At 46.7% G+C, this 22,500-nt stretch overlaps 1 protein-coding gene across 1 annotated transcript in view; it reads right to left on the bottom strand.

The window, feature by feature from the left end:
- Positions 1-6,538: 6,538 nt before the first annotated feature.
- LOC106586935 (neuropilin-2) overlaps positions 6,539-22,500 on the bottom strand; it is a 251,886-nt gene continuing 235,924 nt past the window's right edge. Inside the window, 2 exon segments of the mRNA XM_045707371.1 lie at positions 6,539-8,014; positions 20,031-20,063. Coding sequence (XP_045563327.1) covers positions 7,629-8,014; positions 20,031-20,063 — 419 coding nt within the window. The 3' untranslated portion in view covers positions 6,539-7,628.

The raw sequence follows: 22,500 nt of genomic DNA, 5'->3' as shown, positions 1-22,500 counted from the left end.
GTAGAGAGGAGACAACAACATGGTAGAGAGGAGATAACATGGTAGAGAGGAGACAACAACATGGTAGAGAGGAGACAACATGGTAGAGAGAAGACAACAACATGGTAGAGAGGAGACAACAACATGGTAGAGAAGACAACATGGTAGAGAGGAGATAACATGGTAGAGAGGAGACAACATGGTAGAGAGGAGACAACAACATGGTAGAGAGAAGACAACAACATGGTAGAGAGAAGACAACAACATGGTAGAGAGAAGACAACAACATGGTAGAGAGAAGACAACAACATGGTAGAGAGGAGACAACAACATGGTAGAGAGAAGACAACAACATGGTAGAGAGAAGACAACAACATGGTAGAGAGGAGACAACAACATGGTAGAGAGAAGACAACATGGTAGAGAGGAGACAACAACATGGTAGAGAGGAGACAACATGGTAGAGAGGAGACAACAACATGGTAGAGAGAAGACAACAACATGGTAGAGAGGAGACAACAACATGGTAGAGAGAAGACAACAACATGGTAGAGAAGACAACAACATGGTAGAGAGAAGACAACAACATGGTAGAGAGAAGACAACAACATGGTAGAGAGGAGACGACAACATGGTAGAGAGGAGACAACAACATGGTAGAGAAGACAACAACATGGTGGAGAGAAGACAACAACATGGTAGAGAGGAGACAACAACATGGTAGAGAGAAGACAACAACATGGTAGAGAGGAGACAACATGGTAGAGAGGAGACAACAACATGGTAGAGAGAAGACGACAACATGGTAGAGAGAAGACAACAACATGGTAGAGAGGAGACAACAACATGGTAGAGAGAAGACAACAACATGGTAGAGAGGAGACAACAACATGGTAGAGAGAAGACAACATGGTAGAGAGAAGACAACAACATGGTAGAGAGAAGACAACAACATGGTAGAGAGGAGACAACAACATGGTAGAGAGGAGACAACAACATGGTAGAGAGAAGACAACAACATGGTAGAGAGAAGACAACAACATGGTAGAGAGGAGATAACATGGTAGAGAGAAGACAACAACATGGTAGAGAGAAGACAACAACATGGTAGAGAGGAGACAACATGGTAGAGAGAAGACAACAACATGGTAGAGAGAAGACAACAACATGGTAGAGAGGAGACAACAACATGGTAGAGAGGAGACAACAACATGGTAGAGAAGACTACAACATGGTAGAGAGAAGACAACAACATGGTAGAGAGAAGACAACAACATGGTAGAGAGAAGACAACAACATGGTAGAGAAGACAACAACATGGTAGAGAGGAGACAACAACATGGTAGAGAGAAGACAACAACATGGTAGAGAGAAGACAACAACATGGTAGAGAGAAGACAACATGGTAGAGAGGAGACAACAACATGGTAGAGAGAAGACAACAACATGGTAGAGAGAAGACAACAACATGGTAGAGAGGAGACAACAACATGGTAGAGAGAAGACAACAACATGGTAGAGAGAAGACAACAACATGGTAGAGAGAAGACAACAACATGGTAGAGAGAAGACAACAACATGGTAGAGAGAAGACAACAACATGGTAGAGAGGAGACAACAACATGGTAGAGAGGAGACAACAACATGGTAGAGAGAAGACAACAACATGGTAGAGAGGAGACAACAACATGGTAGAGAGAAGACAACAACATGGTAGAGAGACAGTTCCATTTGTATACTTTGACTCAACACAAATATACAGCCTGTTGTCCACCAGGGCCCGGCTTCCCAAAAGCGTCTTTATGGCTACGGTCGTCGTTAGGCCTCCGAACTGTTTCCCAAAATCATCGTTACTAAAGTTACTCTTGAAAGCGTTCGTTATTTATCGACCGCGTCAGACCGTAGAACAGCTAAGTGCGTTGTTTCTTTGCGCAACAATCGAAGAATATAAAGATGCTTCAAATGAAAACCCAGCTAAACTAAGCAATCGGACAACCATCTCTGCAGCACTCCACCAATCAGGCCTTTATGGTAGAGTGGCCAGACGGAAGCCACTCCTCAGTAAAAGGCACATGACAGCCCGCTTGGAGTTTGCCAAAAGGTACCTAAAGGACTCTCAGACCATGAGAAACAAGATCCTCTGATCTGATGAAACCAAGATTTAACTCTTTGGCCTGAATGCCAAGCGTCACGTCTGGAGGAAACCTGGCACCATCCCTACGGTGAAGCATGGTGGTGGCATCATCATGCTGTGGGGATGTTTTTCAGAGGCAGGTACTGGGAGACTAGTCAGGATTGAAGGAAAGATGGACAGAACAAAGTACAGAGAGATCCTTGATGAAAACCTGCTCCAGAATGCTCAGGACCTCAGACTGGGGTGAAGGTTCACCTTCCAACAGGACAACGACCCTAAGCACACAGCCAAGACAACGCAGGAGTGGCTTCGGGACAAGTCTCTGAATGTCCTTGAGTGGCCCAGCCATAGCCCGGACTTGAACCCGATTGAACATCTCTGAAGAGACCTGAAAATAGCTGTGCAGCGACGCTCCCCATCCAACCTGACAGAGCTTGAGAGGATCTGCAGAGAAGAATGGGAGAAACTCCCCAAATACAGGTGTGCCAAGCTTGTAGCGTCATACCCAAGAAGACTTGAGGCTGTAATCACAGCCAAAGGTGCTTCAACAAAGTACTGAGTAAAGGGTCTGAATACTTATGTGAATTTCAAAAAATTGTTTTTGATTTGTCATTATGGGGTATTGTGATGTCATTATGGGGTATTGTGATGTCATTATTGGGTATTGTGATGTCATTATGGGGTATTGTGATGTCATTATGGGGTATTGTGATGTCATTATGGGGTATTGTGATGTCATTATTGGGTATTGTGATGTCATTATGGGGTATTGTGATGTCACGTGATCAATAATGTGCCAAATCTTGAGTTAATGCATTATTATAGAGCTGCTTCAATATTTTTTTGGGTAGTGACAGATATAGGGAAGGAACCAAAGGGTAGTGACAGATACAGGGCAGGAACCAAAGGGTAGTGACAGATACAGGGAAGGAACCAAAGGGTAGTGACAGATACAGGGCAGGAACCAAAGGGTAGTGACAGATACAGGGCAGGAACCAAAGGGTAGTGACAGATACAGGGCAGGAACCAAAGGGTAGTGACAGATACAGGGAAGGAACCAAAGGGTAGTGACAGATACAGGGCAGGAACCAAAGGGTAGTGACAGATACAGGGAAGGAACCAAAGGGTAGTGACAGATACAGGGCAGGAACCAAAGGGTAGTGACAGATACAGGGCAGGAACCAAAGGGTAGTGACAGATACAGGGAAGGAACCAAAGGGTAGTGACAGATACAGGGAAGGAACCAAAGGGTAGTGACAGATATAGGGCAGGAACCAAAGGGTAGTGACAGATACAGGGAAGGAACCAAAGGGTAGTGACAGATACAGGGAAGGAACCAAAGGGTAGTGACAGATACAGGGAAGGAACCAAAGGGTAGTGACAGATATAGGGCAGGAACCAAAGGGTAGTGACAGATACAGGGAAGGAACCAAAGGGTAGTGACAGATACAGGGAAGGAACCAAAGGGTAGTGACAGATACAGGGAAGGAACCAAAGGGTAGTGACAGATACAGGGCAGGAACCAAAGGGTAGTGACAGATACAGGGAAGGAACCAAAGGGTAGTGACAGATACAGGGCAGGAACCAAAGGGTAGTGACAGATACAGGGCAGGAACCAAAGGGTAGTGACAGATATAGGGAAGGAACCAAAGGGTAGTGACAGATACAGGGAAGGAACCAAAGGGTAGTGACAGATACAGGGTAGGAACCAAAGGGTAGTGACAGATAAAGGGCAGGAACCGAAGGGTAGTGCAATATACAAGGCAGGATCCAAAGGGTAGTGACAGATATAGGGAAGGAACCAAAGGGTAGTGACAGATACAGGGCAGGAACCAAAGGGTAGTGACAGATACAGGGCAGGAACCAAAGGGTAGTGACAGATACAGGGCAGGAACCAAAGTGTAGTGACAGATATAGGGAAGGAACCAAAGGGTAGTGACAGATACAGGGCAGGAACCAAAGGGTAGAGACAGATACAGGGCAGGAACCAAAGGGTAGTGACAGATACAGGGCAGGAACCAAAGGGTAGTGACAGATATAGGGAAGGAACCAAAGGGTAGTGACAGATACAGGGCAGGAACCAAAGGGTAGTGACAGATACAGGGCAGGAACCAAAGGGTAGTGACAGATACAGGGCAGGAACCAAAGTGTAGTGACAGATACAGGGCAGGAACCAAAGGGTAGTGACAGATATAGGGAAGGAACCAAAGGGTAGTGACAGATACAGGGCAGGAACCAAAGTGTAGTGACAGATACAGGGCAGGAACCAAAGGGTAGTGACAGATACAGGGCAGGAACCAAAGGGTAGTGACAGATACAGGGCAGGAACCAAAGGGTCGTGACAGATACAGGGAAGGAACCAAAGGGTAGTGACAGATACAGGGAAGGAACCAAAGGGTAGTGACAGATACAGGGAAGGAACCAAAGGGTAGTGACAGATACAGGGAAGGAACCAAAGGGTAGTGACAGATACAGGGCAGGAACCAAAGGGTAGTGACAGATACAGGGCAGGAACCAAAGGGTAGTGACAGATATAGGGAAGGAACCAAAGGGTAGTGACAGATACAGGGCAGGAACCAAAGGGTAGTGACAGATACAGGGCAGGAACCAAAGGGTAGTGACAGATACAGGGCAGGAACCAAAGTGTAGTGACAGATACAGGGCAGGAACCAAAGGGTAGTGACAGATATAGGGAAGGAACCAAAGGGTAGTGACAGATACAGGGCAGGAACCAAAGTGTAGTGACAGATACAGGGCAGGAACCAAAGGGTAGTGACAGATATAGGGCAGGTAATCAAAGAGGTGATGGAGTCCAGGTGTGTGTCATAACGAGCAGCCTGGTGACCTAGAGGCCGTGAGAGGGAGCAGACGTGACAATCCGAGAGCAGCGTTTAGTTTCTTTCGATCAGATCGGTATCGACACACGCTCCAACGACGCACTTAGCGAATGTTCTCTCTCGTCTTTAACCGCTACTGGAAAGATGCACTATAAAAACACTCTGAAGCTTAAATTCACTACGGGGAGACCAGGCCCTGTTCATTTCCCCTCTTATCACCCTGTACATTTCCCCTCTTATCACCCTGTACATTTCCCCTCTTATCACCCTGTACATTTCCCCTCTTATCACCCTGTACATTTCCCGTCATCACCCTGTACATTCCCCTCTTATCACCCTGTACATTTCCCCTCGTATCACCCTGTACATTTCCCCTCGTATCACCCTGTACATATCCCCTCTTATCACCCTGTACATTTCCCCTTCTTATCACCCTGTACATTTCCATAAGTAAAATATCAACACAGTGCACAACGCTGGTTTAAAGGACATCATTTCATTGGGAACAACACAACAATTGATGAAAACAACTTCTAATGTAAAAACAGTAGAGCGACAACAATGTGATAGTAAACAAGGTTAATGCTTTACTCTGACCAGCCCCGTGTAATTCCTAGTGTTGATATAGCCTGGTCCCAGGACTGTTTGTATTGTCTTGCCATCCCACTGGCTTGTCAATGTCCATAGGAGTTGGCAAGACAGCACAAACAGATCTGGGACCAGGCTATATGTTAAGACCAATGTAAAGAGGACAGAGGGAGGTACTGGGCCACTGTCTGTCTGTCTGTCTGTCTGTCTGTCTGTCTGTCTGTCTGTCTGTCTGTCTGTCTGTCTGTCTGTCTGTCTGTCTGTCTGTCTGTCTGTCTGTCTGTCTGTCTGTCTGTCTGTCTGTCTGTCTGTCTGTCTGTCTGTCTGTCTGTCTGTCTGTCTGTCTGTCCTCACATCCTGCTCCTACACAGTCTGTCTGTGTCTGTCTGTCTGTCTGTCTGTCTGTCTGTCTGTCTGTCTGTCTGTCTGTCTGTCTGTCTGTCTGTCTGTCTGTCTGTCTGTCTGTCTGTCTGTCTGTCTGTCTGTCTGTCTGTCTGTCTGTCTGTCTGTCTGTACCTCCTATAGCTAGTACAGGGTCTGTCTGTCTGTCTGTCTGTCTGTCTGTCTGTCTCAGAGGGTAAAGGCAGCATCAGAAGACAGTGTTTCAACACAGTTAGTGCAGGATTGTCTCCAGTTTTTCATAAAACAACAGTTTATAATATTAATATAATCAGACAAGTCCCTCATCCAATCAAACTCAATGTGGACGAATGAGAGTGTTCTCTCCACAGTCATGTGATGCAGGTTAAAAAACGATCCAACTAAAACAAGTTCTGTCTCTTTTTTTCATACTGAAACAAAGTCCATTTGTTAGGAACCCAGAGGACTGGACACGTGGTGGTGGAGGATCTATGCCCTGTCAGGGAACATACTGAGTCCTTCTGGCTGTAGGCTCTCTCTCCCTCTCTCTCTGTCTCTCTCTCTCTCTCTCTCTCTCTCTCTGTCTCCCTCTCTCCCTCTCTCCCTCTCTTCCTCCCTCTCTCCCTCTCTCCCTCTCTCTCTCTCTCTCTCCTCTCCCACTCATCTCTCTGTCGGTCTGCCTTTATGTGAGCTCTCTCTCTCTCTCTCTCTCTCTCTGTCTCTCTCTCTCTCTCTCTCTCTCTCTCTGTCTCTCTGTCTCTCTCCCCCCTTCTCTCGCTCTCTCTCTCTCTGCACCACTGTAAGAGTGTCCTCTCCTCTTGACTGTACAATTGAATTCACCACAAGCATAGGATTAACTTCCCACTGAAAGGCTCAGGGCCATTGCCAAATGGCACCCTATTCCCTACATCGTGCACTGCTTTTTACCAGGGCCCTGGTCAACAGTAGTGCGCTATATAGGGAATAGGGTGTGATTTGGGACGCAGACTCAGATTCAGAGTCCCATCCTTCCCAGAATGACCTTCCCCCCTGCTGTATGGGTGGCTCAGCATTCTTGCAGGATGTTTTGGAGGTTAACAGGAAGCACATCATCACAGCAAACCCTCCACTTCCTATCTTTAATTAAGCTACTGCAGCAAGCAGCTTCACTAAGAGAATCCAACCATAACCTTCCACTTCCTGTATTTAACCCTCCACTTCCTGTCTTTAACCTTCCACTTCCTGTCTTTAACCTTCCACTTCCTGTCTTTAACCTTCCACTTCCTGTCTTTAACCCTCCGTTTCCTGTCTTTAACCTTCCACTTCCTGTCTTTAACCTTCCACTTCCTGTCTTTAACCTTCCACTTCCACTTCCTGTCTTTAACCTTCCGCTTCCTGTCTTTAACCCTCCGCTTCCTGTCTTTAACCCTCCGCTTCCTGTATTTAACCCTCCGCTTCCTGTCTTTAACCCTCCGCTTCCTGTATTTAACCATCCGCAGACCAGAAGGAACTCTGGCGTCTCTTGTTAATTCTCAACGTGTTTTCAGACATCCAAGAGAGAAGACCAGTCCGACCAGACCATTTGTGAGGATGTCGACAAATGTGTGTCTGGTTGGTAAAATCGTAAAGTCTGCTGCTACCCAAGTTACACCCAGTCACGATATTGTCTCTCTCAATGGGGTTCTGTAGATCCCGTCTGTCTGTCTGTCTCTCTGTCTGTCTCTCTGTCTGTCTCTCTGTCTCAAACACAGTTAGCACTGGGAGCTTCGATGCTTGTCCTCCATCTCCAGCCTGATAGACAGCATGGGCTGTAGCGGAGGGGCTGTAGGTCCTGCCAAACCCAGCCCAGAAAGAGGCCCTCCGTTGGGGTAGTGGGCCGACATAACACCCCCAGGTCCCGGGTAGTGGTTGTGGTTAGGCCCGGGGCCGTAGTGGCTGCTCTGGTAGGACACTGAATGCTGGCTGTTCTTTGCTGCTAGTTGATAGAGGTGACAACAGAGAACCATGACCAGCGTGAATGATGCCAGAAGAAACAGGCCTCCAACGCCGGCCATTACATAATACCAGAATAGGGGGATGGGCTGCACTGACACCTCTGTTTCTACTGTGGGCTCACTGGTACCCGGAAGAGCTCCCCCTGGTGGTAGAGCAGAGAGACACACACACACACAGAGAGAGAGAGAGAGAGAGAGAGAGAGAGAGAGTTGGCTTGGCAGGCAGAGAGAGAGAAGAAGGATGAACAGGCATGCAGAATGCAGACCTTACTGGCTTTTGCAAACATCTACCATTTTGTAGTTGATTTATTTTGGTCGAATTTGTTTTTAAAAAAAAATAGATTTAGCAAACAGACATTATGCTTACAGATAAGACTGGCAGAGAGAGGCTCATGCTGTTGGTTGAATCTTGATTGGTATATGCAAAGCGAAGTCAGTTTTATGCTGCTATAATTTTGGAGAAAATCAATCATTCTTTGTAGGGAGCGGCAAGGCAGGATTTTTCCCAGTAAAATCTTGACTGTGAAGCAGAGTTCACTCAGACATTATATAGCATCCATTAAAGGCTAATTTACATGTTAAATAGTTTGTAAGCTCATGTGTAAAACCTGCCATGTGGACTGCAACATTAATTCACTTGACAGAAGAGAGAGAAAAACCTCCCTTGCTTCAAACTTGAAACACTTGCAGGTGTTATTATAGTAGACCAGAGCTTTGCAGGTGTTATCGTAGACCAGAGCTTTGCAGGTGTTATCATAGTAGACCAGAGCTTTGCAGGTGTTATCGTAGACCAGAGCTTTGCAGGTGTTATCATAGTAGACCAGAGCTTTGCAGGTGTTATCATAGTAGACCAGAGCTTTGCAGGTGTTATCATAGACCAGAGCTTTGCAGTTGTTATCATAGTAGACCAGAGCTTTGCAGGTGTTATCATAGTAGACCAGAGCTTTGCAGGTGTTATCACAGACCAGAGCTTTGCAGGTGTTATCATAGTAGACCAGAGCTTTGCAGGTGTTATCATCGTAGACCAGAGCTTTGCAGGTGTTATCATAGACCAGAGCTTTGCAGGTGTTATCATAGACCAGAGCTTTGCAGGTGTTATCGTAGTAGACCAGAGCTTTGCAGGTGTTATCATAGTACCCCAGAGCTTTGCAGGTGTTATCATAGACCAGAGCTTTGCAGGTGTTATCATAGTAGACCAGAGCTTTGCAGGTGTTATCATAGACCAGAGCTTTGCAGGTGTTATCATAGTAGACCAGAGCTTTGCAGGTGTTATCATAGTAGACCAGAGCTTTGCAGGTGTTATCATAGTAGACCAGAGCTTTGCAGGTGTTATCGTAGACCAGAGCTTTGCAGGTGTTATCATAGTAGACCAGAGCATTGCATGTGTTATCATAGTAGACCAGAGCATTGCAGGTGTTATCATAGACCAGAGCTTTGCAGGTGTTATCATAGTAGACCAGAGCTTTGCAGGTGTTATCATAGACCAGAGCTTTGCAGGTGTTATGATAGACCAGAGCTTTGCAGGTGTTATCGTAGACCAGAGATTTGCAGGTGTTATCATAGTAGACCAGAGCTTTGCAGGTTTAATCGTAGTAGACCAGAGCATTGCAGGTGTTATCATAGTAGACCAGAGCTTTGCAGGTGTTATCATAGTAGACCAGAGCTTTGCAGGTGTTATCATAGACCAGAGCTTTGCAGGTGTTATCATAGTAGACCAGAGCTTTGTAGGTGTTATCGTAGACCAGAGCTTTGCAGGTGTTATCAGAGTAGACCAGAGCTTTGCAGGTGTTATCATAGTAGACCAGAGCTTTGCAGGTGTTATCATAGTAGACCAGAGCTTTGCAGGTGTTATCATAGACCAGAGCTTTGCAGGTGTTATCATAGACCAGAGCTTTGCAGGTATTATCATAGACCAGAGCTTTGCAGGTGTTATCATAGTAGACCAGAGCTTTGTAGGTGTTATCATAGACCAGAGCTTTGCAGGTGTTATCATAGACCAGAGCTTTGCAGGTGTTATCATAGTAGACCAGAGCATTGCAGGTGTTATCATAGACCAGAGCTTTGCAGGTGTTATCATAGACCAGAGCATTGCAGGTGTTATCATAGACCAGAGCATTGCAGGTTTTATCATAGTAGACAGAGGTTTGCAGGTGTTATCATAGTAGACCAGAGCTTTGCAGGTGTTATCATAGACCAGAACTTTGTAGGTGTTATCATAGACCAGAGCGTTGCAGGTGTTATCATAGTAGACAGAGGTTTGCTGGTGTTATCATAGTAGACCAGAGCTTTGCAGGTGTTATCATAGACCAGAGCTTTGCAGGTGTTATCATAGACCAGAGCTTTGCAGGTGTTATCATAGTAGACCAGAGCATTGCAGGTGTTATCGTAGACCAGAGCTTTGCAGGTGTTATCACAGACCAGAGTATTGCAGGTGTTATCACAGACCAGAGCTTTGCAGGTGTTATCATAGACCAGAGCTTTGCAGGTGTTATCATAGTAGACCAGAGCTTTGCAGGTGTTATCACAGACCAGAGTATTGCAGGTGTTATCATAGACCAGAGCTTTGCAGGTGTTATCGTAGTAGACCAGAGCTTTGCAGGTGTTATCATAGACCAGAGCTTTGCAGGTGTTATCATCGTAGACCAGAGCTTTGCAGGTGTTATCAAAGACCAGAGCTTTGCAGGTGTTATCAGTAGACCAGAGCTTTGCAGGTGTTATCGTAGACCAGAGCTTTGCAGGTGTTATCAAAGACCAGAGCTTTGCAGGTGTTATCATAGTAGACCAGAGCTTTGCAGGTGTTATCATAGACCAGAGCTTTGCAGGTGTTATCATAGTAGACCAGAGCTTTGCAGGTGTTATCATAGACCAGAGCTTTGTAGGTGTTATCATCGTAGACCAGAGCTTTGCAGGTGTTATCATAGACCAGAGCTTTGCAGGTGTTATCATAGACCAGAGCTTTGCAGGTGTTATCGTAGACCAGAGGTTTGCAGGTGTTATCTTAATAGACTAGAGCTTTGTAGGTGTTATCATATTAGACCAGAGCTTTGCAGGTGTTATCATAGTAGACCAGAGCTTTGCAGGTGTTATCATCGTAGACCAGAGCTTTGCAGGTGTTATCATAGACCAGAGCTTTGCAGGTGTTATCATAGACCAGAGCTTTGCAGGTGTTATCATAGACCAGAGCTTTGCAGGTGTTATCATATTAGACCAGAGCTTTGCAGGTGTTATCATAGTAGACCAGAGCTATGTAGGTGTTATCATAGTAGACCAGAGTGCATCTTAGAAAGCCATATTTCTAAGACCCTTTCTGACCTCTTCTCAGCTCTGCTGTTTAAATGAAAGACAGAAGAGAGAGCATGGGGACAGTTATCTCTAGGAGAGAGCAGGGGGGACAGTTAGCTCTGGGAGAGAGCAGGGGGGACAGTTAGCTCTGGGAGAGAGCAGGGGGACAGTTAGCTCTGGGAGAGAGCAGGGGGACAGTTAGCTCTGGGAGAGAGCAGTGGGACAGTTAGCTCTGGGAGAGAGAAGGGGGACAGTTAGCTCTGGGAGAGAGCAGCGGGACAGTTAGCTCTGGGAGAGAGCAGGTGGACAGTTAGCTCTGGGAGAGAGCAGTGGGACAGTTAGCTCTGATAGAGAGCAGCGGGACAGTTAGCTCTGGGAGAGAGCAGCGGGACAGTTAGCTCTGGGAGAGAGCAGCGGGACAGATAGCTCTGATAGAGAGCAGCGGGGACAGTTAGCTCTGGGAGAGAGCAGCGGGGACAGTTAGCTCTGGGAGAGAACAGTGGGGACAGTTAGCTCTGGGAGAGAGCAGAGGGACAGTTAGCTCTGGGAGAGCGCATGGGGACAGTTAGCTCTAGGAGAGAGCAGCGGGACAGTTAGCTCTGGGAGAGAGCAGAGGGACAGTTAGCTCTGGGAGAGCGCATGGGGACAGTTAGCTCTGGGAGAGCGCATGGGGACAGTTAGCTCTGGGAGAGAGCAGAGGGACAGTTAGCTCTGGGAGAGCGCATGGGGACAGTTAGCACTGGGAGAGAGCAGGGGGACAGTTAGCTCTGGGAGAGAGCAGTGGGACAGTTAGCTCTGATAGAGAGCAGCGGGACAGTTAGCTCTGGGAGAGAGCAGCGGGACAGTTAGCTCTGGGAGAGAGCAGCGGGACAGATAGCTCTGATAGAGAGCAGCGGGGACAGTTAGCTCTGGGAGAGAGCAGCGGGGACAGTTAGCTCTGGGAGAGAGCAGGGGGGGACAGTTAGCTCTGGGAGAGAGCAGAGGGACAGTTAGCTCTGGGAGAGAGCATGGGGACAGTTAGCTCTGAGGAGAGAGCAGGGGGACAGTTAGCTCTGGGAGAGAGCAGAGGGACAGTTAGCTCTGGGAGAGAGCATGGGGACAGTTAGCTCTGGGAGAGCGCATGGGGACAGTTAGCTCTGGGAGAGAGCAGAGGGAGAGTTAGCTCTGGGAGAGCGCATGGGGACAGTTAGCTCTAGGAGAGAGCAGGGGGACAGTTAGCTCTGGGAGAGAGCAGGGGGCAAAGTTAGCTCTGGGAGAGAGCAGCGGGACAGTTAGCTCTGGGAGAGAGCAGCAGGACAGTTAGCTCTGCAGACTGGGAGAGAGCAGCGGGACAGTTAGCTCTGGGAGAGAGCAGCGGGACAGTTAGCTCTGGGAGAGAGCAGCGGGACAGTTAGCTCTGGGAGAGAGCAGGGGGGACAGTTAGCTCTGGGAGAGAGCAGGGGGACAGTTAGCTCTGGGAGAGAGCAGCGGGACAGTTAGCTCTGGGAGAGAGCGGCGGGACAGTTAGCTCTGGGAGAGAGCAGCGGGACAGTTAGCTCTGGGAGAGAGCAGCGGGACAGTTAGCACTGGGAGAGAGCAGGGGGGACAGTTAGCTCTGGGAGAGAGCAGCAGGACAGTTAGCTCTGGGAGAGAGCAGCGGGACAGTTAGCTCTGAGAGAGAGCAGGGGGGACAGTTAGCTCTGGGAGAGAGCAGCGGGACAGTTAGCTCTGGGAGAGAGCAGTGGGACAGTTAGCTCTGCAGACTGGGAGAGAGCAGGGGGACAGTTAGCTCTGGGAGAGAGCATGGGGACAGTTAGCTCTGGGAGAGAGCAGGGGGACAGTTAGCTCTGGGAGAGAGCAGCGGGACAGTTAGCTCTGGGAGAGAGCAGGGGGACAGTTAGCTCTGGGAGAGAGCAGCGGGACAGTTAGCTCTGGGAGAGAGCAGCGGGACAGTTAGCTCTGAGAGAGAGCAGGGGGACAGTTAGCTCTGGGAGAGAGCAGCGGGACAGTTAGCTCTGGGAGAGAGCAGCGGGACAGTTAGCTCTGGGAGAGAGCAGGGGGACAGTTAGCTCTGGGAGAGAGCAGCGGGACAGTTAGCTCTGGGAGAGAGCAGCGGGACAGTTAGCTCTGGGAGAGAGCAGGGGGGACAGTTAGCTCTGGGAGAGAGCAGCGGGACAGTTAGCTCTGGGAGAGAGCAGTGGGACAGTTAGCTCTGCAGACTGGGAGAGAGCACGGGGACAGTTAGCTCTGGGAGAGAGCAGGGGGACAGTTAGCTCTGGGAGAGAGCAGGGGGACAGTTACCTCTGGGAGAGAGCATGGGGACAGTTACCTCTGGGAGAGAGCAGGGGGACAGTTAGCTCTGGGAGAGAGCAGGGGGACAGTTACCTCTGGGAGTGAATTCTGAGTGGTCACATTCAGATTCTCTGGTTTTCTTGCGTTCATGATCGTCTGCCAGTCTTTTCTAACTCAAGCCAAACATCTCCATGGAAACCACCCCAACACCCCGACAGCCAAACACACAAGTCCAGTCAAAGCTCCCATCTCACACTCATCCTCCACAGATTAATACTGGGGATTCCAAATGGCACCCTATTCCCTATGTAGTGCACTACTTTAGACCAGAGCCCTATTCCCTATGTAGTGCACTACTTTAGACCAGAGCCCTATTCCCTATATAGTGCACTACTATAGACCAGAGCGCTATTCCCTATGTAGTGCACTACTATAGACCAGAGCCCTATTCCCTATGTAGTGCACTACTATAGACCAGAGCACTATTCCCTATGTAGTGTACAACTATAGACCAGAGCCCTATTCCCTATATAGTGCACTACTATAGACCAGAGCCCTATTCCCTATGTAGTGCACTACTATAGACCAGAGCCCTTTTCCCTATGTAGTGCACTACTATAGACCAGAGCCCTATTCCCTATGTAGTGCACTACTATAGACCAGAGCCCTATTCCCTATATAGTGCACTACTATAGACCAGAGCCCTATTCCCTATGTAGTGCACTACTATAGACCAGAGCCCTATTCCCTATGTAGTGCACTACTATAGACCAGAGCCCTATTCCCTATGTAGTGCACTACTATAGACCAGAGCCCTATTCCCTATGTAGTGCACTACTATAGACCAGAGCCCTATTCCCTATGTAGTGCACTACTATAGACCAGAGCCCTATTCCCTATGTAGTGCACTACTATAGACCAGAGCCCTATTCCCTATGTAGTGCACTACTATAGACCAGAGCCCTATTCCCTATGTAGTGCACTACTATAGACCAGAGCCCTATTCCCTATGTAGTGCACTACTATAGACCAGAGCCCTATTCCCTATATAGTGCACTACTATAGACCAGAGCCCTATTCCCTATATAGTGCACTACTATAGACCAGAGCCCTATTCCCTATGTAGTGCACTACTATAGACCAGAGCCCTATTCCCTATATAGTGCACTACTATAGACCAGAGCCCTATTCCCTATATAGTGGTACTACTTTAGACCAGAGGCCTATTCCCTATATAGTGCACTACTATAGACCAGAGCCCTATTCCCTATATAGTGCACTACTATAGACCAGAGCCCTATTCCCTATATAGTGGTACTACTTTAGACCAGAGCCCTATTCCCTATATAGTGCACTACTATAGACCAGAGCCCTATTCCCTATATAGTGGTACTACTATAGACAAGAGCCCTATTCCCTATATAGTGGTACTACTATAGACCAGAGCCCTATTCCCTATATAGTGCACTACTTTAGACCAGAGCCCTATTCCCTATGTAGTGCACTACTATAGACCAGAGCCCTATTCCCTATGTAGTGCACTACTATAGACCAGAGCCCTATTCCCTATGTAGTGCACTACTATAGACCAGAGCCCTATTCCCTATGTAGTGCACTACTATAGACCAGAGCCTTATTCCCTATATAGTGGCACTACTATAGACCAGAGCCCTATTCCCTATATAGTGCACTACTATAGACCAGGGCCCTATTCCCTATATAGTGGTGCTACTATAGACCAGAGCCCTATTCCCTATGTAGTGCACTACTATAGACCAGAGCCCTATTCCCTATATAGTGCACTACTATAGACCAGAGCCCTATTCCCTATATAGTGCACTACTATAGACCAGAGCACTATTCCCTATATAGTGCACAACTATAGACCAGAGCCCTATTCCCTATATAGTGCACTACTATAGACCAGAGCCCTATTCCCTATATAGTGCACTACTATAGACCAGAGCCCTATTCCCTATATATAGTGCACTACTATAGACCAGAGCCCTATTCCCTATGTAGTGCACTACTATAGACCAGAGCCCTATTCCCTATATAGTGCACTACTATAGACCAGAGCCCTATTCCCTATGTAGTGCACTACTATAGACCAGAGCCCTATTCCCTATGTAGTGCACTACTATAGACCAGAGCCCTATTCCCTATGTAGTGCACTACTATAGACCAGAGCCCTATTCCCTATATAGTGCACTACTATAGACCAGAGCCCTATTCCCTATATAGTACACTACTATAGACCAGAGCCCTATTCCCGATATAGTGCACTACTATAGACCAGAGCCCTATTCCCTATGTAGTGCACTACTATAGACCAGAGCCCTATTCCCTATATAGTGCACTACTATAGACCAGAGCCCTATTCCCTATGTAGTGCACTACTATAGACCAGAGCCCTATTCCCTATGTAGTGCACTACTATAGACCAGAGCCCTATTCCCTATGTAGTGCACTACTATAGACCAGAGCCCTATTCCCTATGTAGTGCACTACTATAGACCAGAGCCCTATTCCCTATGTAGTGCACTACTATAGACCAGAGCCCTATTCCCGATATAGTGCACTACTATAGACCAGAGCCCTATTCCCTATGTAGTGCACTACTATAGACCAGAGCCCTATTCCCTATGTAGTGCACTACTATAGACCAGAGCCCTATTCCCTATGTAGTGGTACTACTATAGACCAGAGGCCTATTCCCTATGTAGTGCACTACTATAGACCAGAGCCCTATTCCCTATATAGTGCACTACTATAGACCAGAGCCCTATTCCCTATATAGTGGTACTACTTTAGACCGGAGCCCTATTCCCTATATAGTGCACTACTATAGACCAGAGCCCTATTCCCTATATAGTGGTACTACTATAGACCAGAGCCCTATTCCCTATATAGTGGTACTACTATAGACCAGAGCCCTATTCCCTATATAGTGCACTACTTTAGACCAGAGCCCTATTCCCTATGTAGTGCACTACTATAGACCAGAGCCCTATTCCCTATGTAGTGCACTACTATAGACCAGAGCCCTATTCCCTATGTAGTGCACTACTATAGACCAGAGCCCTATTCCCTATGTAGTGCACTACTTTAGACCAGAGCCCTATTCCCTATGTAGTGCACTACTATAGACCAGAGCCTTATTCCCTATATAGTGGCACTACTATAGACCAGAGCCCTATTCCCTATATAGTGCACTACTATAGACCAGAGCCCTATTCCCTATGTAGTGCACTACTATAGACCAGAGCCTTATTCCCTATATAGTGGCACTACTATAGACCAGAGCCCTATTCCCTATATAGTGCACTACTATAGACCAGGGCCCTATTCCCTATATAGTGGTGCTACTATAGACCAGAGCCCTATTCCCTATGTAGTGCACTACTATAGACCAGAGCCCTATTCCCTATATAGTGCACTACTATAGACCAGAGCACTATTCCCTATATAGTGCACAACTATAGACCAGAGCCCTATTCCCTATGTAGTGCACTACTATAGACCAGAGCCCTATTCCCTATATAGTGCACTACTATAGACCAGAGCCCTATTCCCTATATATAGTGCACTACTATAGACCAGAGCCCTATTCCCTATGTAGTGCACTACTATAGACCAGAGCCCTATTCCCTATATAGTGCACTACTATAGACCAGAGCCCTATTCCCTATGTAGTGCACTACTATAGACCAGAGCCCTATTCCCTATATAGTGCACTACTATAGACCAGAGCCCTATTCCCTATATAGTGCACTACTATAGACCAGAGCCCTATTCCCTATATAGTGCACTACTATAGACCAGAGCCCTATTCCCTATATAGTGCACTACTATAGACCAGAGCCCTATTCCCTATGTAGTGCACTACTATAGACCAGAGCCCTATTCCCTATATAGTGCACTACTATAGACCAGAGCCCTATTCCCTATATAGTGCACTACTATAGACCAGAGCCCTGTTCCCTATATAGTGGTACTACTATAGACCAGAGCCCTATTCCCTATGTAGTACACTACTATAGACCAGAGCCCTATTCCCTATATATAGTGCACTACTTTAGACCAGAGCCCTATTCCCTATATATAGTGCACTACTTTAGACCAGAGGCCCTATTCCCTATATATAGTGCACTACTTTAGACCAGAGCCCTATTCCCTATATAGTGCACTACTATAGACCAGAGCCCTATTCCCTATGTAGTGCACTACTTTAGACCAGAGCCCTATTCCCTATATAGTGCACTACTATAGACCAGAGCCCTATTCCCTATATATAGTGCACTACTATAGACCAGAGCCCTACACTATTCCCTATATAGTGCACTACTATAGACCAGAGCCCTATTCCCTATATATAGTGCACTACTTTAGACCAGAGCCCTATTCCCTATATAGTGCACTACTTTAGACCAGAGGCCCTATTCCCTATATATAGTGCACTACTTTAGACCAAAGGCCCTATTCCCTATATATAGTGCACTACTATAGACCAGAGCCATATTCCCTATATATAGTGCACTACTTTAGACCAGAGCCCTATTCCCTATATAGTGCACTACTTTAGACCAGAGGCCCTATTCCCTATATATAGTGCACTACTTTAGACCAGAGCCCTATTCCCTATATATAGTGCACTACTTTAGACCAGAGCCCTATGGGGAATAGGGTGCCATTTAGGAAGATTAACTCTTATAAACAGATGTTTAATAAACGTTTTAACTCTTATAAATCAACGTTGAGTAAAGACATTCTTGAAGAGAAGAAGAGGTAGGGAGACTCCATGTATGGTGCTGAATTCGGACGCCGTGACGGCAGTGAGCGATGATGACACATCGGAAACGGACTGTTGTTATTCTCCTTATATAATTAAAACGAACGGAGGGGGGAGAGATTAGGTCCTTACATAGCTTTGACTGATCACATTTCCTTAACCACAACTATGTGGGGGACGGGGGACGGGGGAAAGATCGCTGAAGGGTTTACATAGACATGTGTAAAGTTTGGAGAGACAAAAAAAGAAAGTGAAAGTATATAACTTTGAGATAGTTTTCAACAAACAAAGTGTTTACGTCTGAACTCAGAATCAAAATGGCTTCCCTAAAATAACATCTTTGATGTGCTGGAACGTTTGTTTTTTGCCAATTTTCTGCATTTATCAAAGTCCCATCAGCTAGCTTGATTACAGATGTGTCCATGTAAACAGGATTATTAGGGGGGGGAAAAAAATATATATAGATAAATAGATAAATAGATAAATAAATAGATAAACGTTTAAATCAAACGATTATATAAATCTAAATATTCGCAATAATCGCAATTATTGTACATGTACTCAATGACACCAACCTCTCTGAGGTTAACAACACAATGAAATAACAAAATAACAAATCATATTTCGGCGTTGTGCTGAAGGACGGGAGATGACTCGATCGTAACAGGTGTCCGTCCGCGAGGTGTTTCTGCATCATTCGGGGTTCACACACCTTTTATTCGTTACAGAAGGGTAGACATGACCTCAGACACGCATGCGGGGGAAACATGCTGGTGGTATCCTTCTAACCCCCCCCCCCTTAAAATATATAGATGTACTATTGTAAAGTGGTTGTTCCACTGGATATCATGTGAATGCACCAATTTGTAAGTCGCTCTGGATAAGAGCGTCTGCTAAATGACGTAAATGTAAATGTAAAATGTATAAAAATTGGAGTGGGTCCAGGATGGTGGAGTTGATGTGTGCCATAACTAGCCTTTTAAAGCACTTCCTGATTACAGATGTGATTGGTTCAATAGCTTCCCAATACCAGTGGAACCGATTCCAACACACTTCATTTAAAACTGATAAAGATTTTTTTTGTTTTTTTGTTGGGGGGGGGGGGTGGAGATTTTTCGCTCTTTCCATGACATACACTGACCAGGTGAAAGCTACGATCCCTTATTGATGTCACCTGTTAAATCCACTTCATATCAGTGTAGATGAAGGGGAGGAGACGGGTTAAAGAAGGGTTTTTAAACCTTAAAAGAATTGAGACATGGATTGTGTTTGTGTGCCATTCAGAGGGTGAATGGGCAAGACTAAATATTTAAGTGCCTTTGAACGGGGTATGGTAGTAGGTACCAGGTGCACTGGTTTGTGTCAAGAAACTGCAACGCTGCTGGGTTTTTCACGCTCAACAGTTTCCTGTGTGTATCAAGAATGCTCCACCACCCAAAGGACATCCAGCCAACTTGACACAACTGTGGGGAAGCATTGGAGTCAACATGGGCCAGCATCCCTGTGGAAACGCTTTCGACACCTTGTGGAGTCCATGTCCCTGATAAATTGAGGCTGTTCTGAAGGTCAAAAGCAGGTGCAACTCAATATTAGGAAGGTGTTCCTAATGTTTTGTACACTCAGTGTAGTTTGACACCAAATAGAAGCAGGTAAATAAAATCAGATAATAGAATCAGTTAAATGTTTGTCCATATGGACCAGAGTCTACCGCAAGCTGGACGGAGAAACAAGCAGAAAGCAACAAACATTCAGACGGGAAGTAGACAAATGTTCGCGCAGGAAACAGGAAGTTATCAAAGACGAGGACAACTCACCAGTCATGTCTGGAGGGAATGCAGCGAAGGGTTCTGGAAGAGGCAAAAGAAGGAATACAGTTTTATTAATGTAGCAATTAAATAAAGAAAATGGACAGATGATGTAAGGAGAGGACAGACAGCCACTCTTCCTCTCCACTCTTCCTCAGTGTGTCAGCCGTGTTTTAGTGAGTGTTATAAGGGTGAACTAATAGCTCCCAGACTCGATGAGAGGAAGATGAGACTGAGAGGAGAGAGGAAGGTGAGACTGAGAGGAGAGAGGAAGGTGAGACTGAGAGGAGAGAGGAAGGTGAGACTGAGAGGAGAGAGGAAGGTGAGACTGAGAGGAGAGAGGAAGGTGAGACTGAGAGGAGAGAGGAAGGTGAGACTGAGAGGAGAGAGGAAGGTGAGACTGAGAGGAGAGAGGAAGGTGAGACTGAGAGGAGAGAGGAAGGTGAGACTGAGAGGAGAGAGGAAGGTGAGACTGAGAGGAGAGAGGAAGATGAGACTGAGAGGAGAGAGGAAGGTGAGACTGAGAGGAGAGAGGAAGGTGAGACTGAGAGGAGAGAGGAAGGTGAGACTGAGAGGAGAGAGGAAGGTGAGACTGAGAGGAGAGAGGAAGGTGAGACTGAGAGGAGAGAGGAAGGTGAGACTGAGAGGAGAGAGGAAGGTGAGACTGAGAGGAGAGAGGAAGGTGAGACTGAGAGGAGAGAGGAAGGTGAGACTGAGAGGAGAGAGGAAGGTGAGACTGAGAGGAGAGAGGAAGGTGAGACTGAGAGGAGAGAGGAAGGTGAGACTGAGAGGAGAGAGGAAGGTGAGACTGAGAGGAGAGAGGAAGGTGAGACTGAGAGGAGAGAGGAAGGTGAGACTGAGAGGAGAGAGGAAGGTGAGACTGAGAGGAGAGAGGAAGGTGAGACTGAGAGGAGAGAGGAAGGTGAGACTGAGAGGAGAGAGGAAGGTGAGACTGAGAGGAGAGAGGAAGGTGAGACTGAGAGGAGAGAGGAAGGTGAGACTGAGAGGAGAGAGGAAGATGAGACTGAGAGGAGAGAGGAAGGTGAGACTGAGAGGAGAGAGGAAGGTGAGACTGAGAGGAGAGAGGAAGGTGAGACTGAGAGGAGAGAGGAAGGTGAGACTGAGAGGAGAGAGGAAGGTGAGACTGAGAGGAGAGAGGAAGGTGAGACTGAGAGGAGAGAGGAAGGTGAGACTGAGAGGAGAGAGGAAGGTGAGACTGAGAGGAGAGAGGAAGGTGAGACTGAGAGGAGAGAGGAAGGTGAGACTGAGAGGAGAGAGGAAGGTGAGACTGAGAGGAGAGAGGAAGGTGAGACTGAGAGGAGAGAGGAAGGTGAGACTGAGAGGAGAGAGGAAGGTGAGACTGAGAGGAGAGAGGAAGGTGAGACTGAGAGGAGAGAGGAAGGTGAGACTGAGAGGAGAGAGGAAGATGAGACTGAGAGGAGAGAGGAAGGTGAGACTGAGAGGAGAGAGGAAGGTGAGACAGAGAGGAGAGAGGAAGGTGAGACAGAGGAGAGAGGAAGGTGAGACTGAGAGGAGAGAGGAAGGTGAGACTGAGAGGAGAGAGGAAGGTGAGACTGAGAGGAGAGAGGAAGGTGAGACTGAGAGGAGAGAGGAAGGTGAGACTGAGAGGAGAGAGGAGAGATGGGGGGGCTGAGGGAACATAGCTTATTTAGAGCGGTTGGAACTGTGGAATGTTGAGAAAATTTACCAGCAGAGACAGAGAGAGAGAGACAGAGACAGGGACAGAGAAAGGGAGAGAGACAGAGACAGAGAGAGATAGAGACAGGGAGAGAGACAGGGAAAGAGACAGAGACAGGGAGAGAGACAGGGACAGAGAGAGACAGGGAGAGAGACAGGGAGAGAGACAGAGACAGGGACAGAGACAGGGAGAGAGACAGAGACAGAGACAGAGACAGACAGACAGAGACAGGGACAGAGACAGGGAGAGAGACAGAGACAGAGACAGAGACAGACAGAGACAGAGACAGAGAGACAGAGAGATACAGAGAGAGAAGACAGAGAGAGAGACAGGGAAGGAGAGAGACAGGAGGAAGAGAAAGAGCAAAACAAAGAAAAGATAAAAAAAAAAAAAAAAAAATATAAGCAGAAAAAGAAAAAAAAAACAGAACGGGAGCGAAAACGCCAGGGAGAAAACATATACAAGATAAAAAATTATAAAAATATATAATATATAATAAAACAAAAGAAATAATATATATATAAATATATATATATATAAAATGTTAAAAGATATATATATATATATATAAAAAATATATAAATAGGTAAAAATAGATACATATATATATAAGCAAAGACACAGAGACAGGGAGAGAGACAAGGACAGAGAGAGACAGAGAGATAGACAGAGACAGGGAGAGAGACAAGGAAAGAGAGAGACAGAGAGAGACAGAGACAGACAGAGACAGACAGAGAAAGAGAGAGACAGAGAGACAGAGAGAGAGAGAGACAGAGAGAC

The sequence above is a fragment of the Salmo salar genome, chromosome ssa25 (genome assembly GCF_905237065.1).
Source record: "Salmo salar chromosome ssa25, Ssal_v3.1, whole genome shotgun sequence".
Lineage (NCBI taxonomy): Eukaryota > Metazoa > Chordata > Actinopteri > Salmoniformes > Salmonidae > Salmo > Salmo salar.
This window is presented reverse-complemented; position numbering and strand designations above follow the sequence as displayed.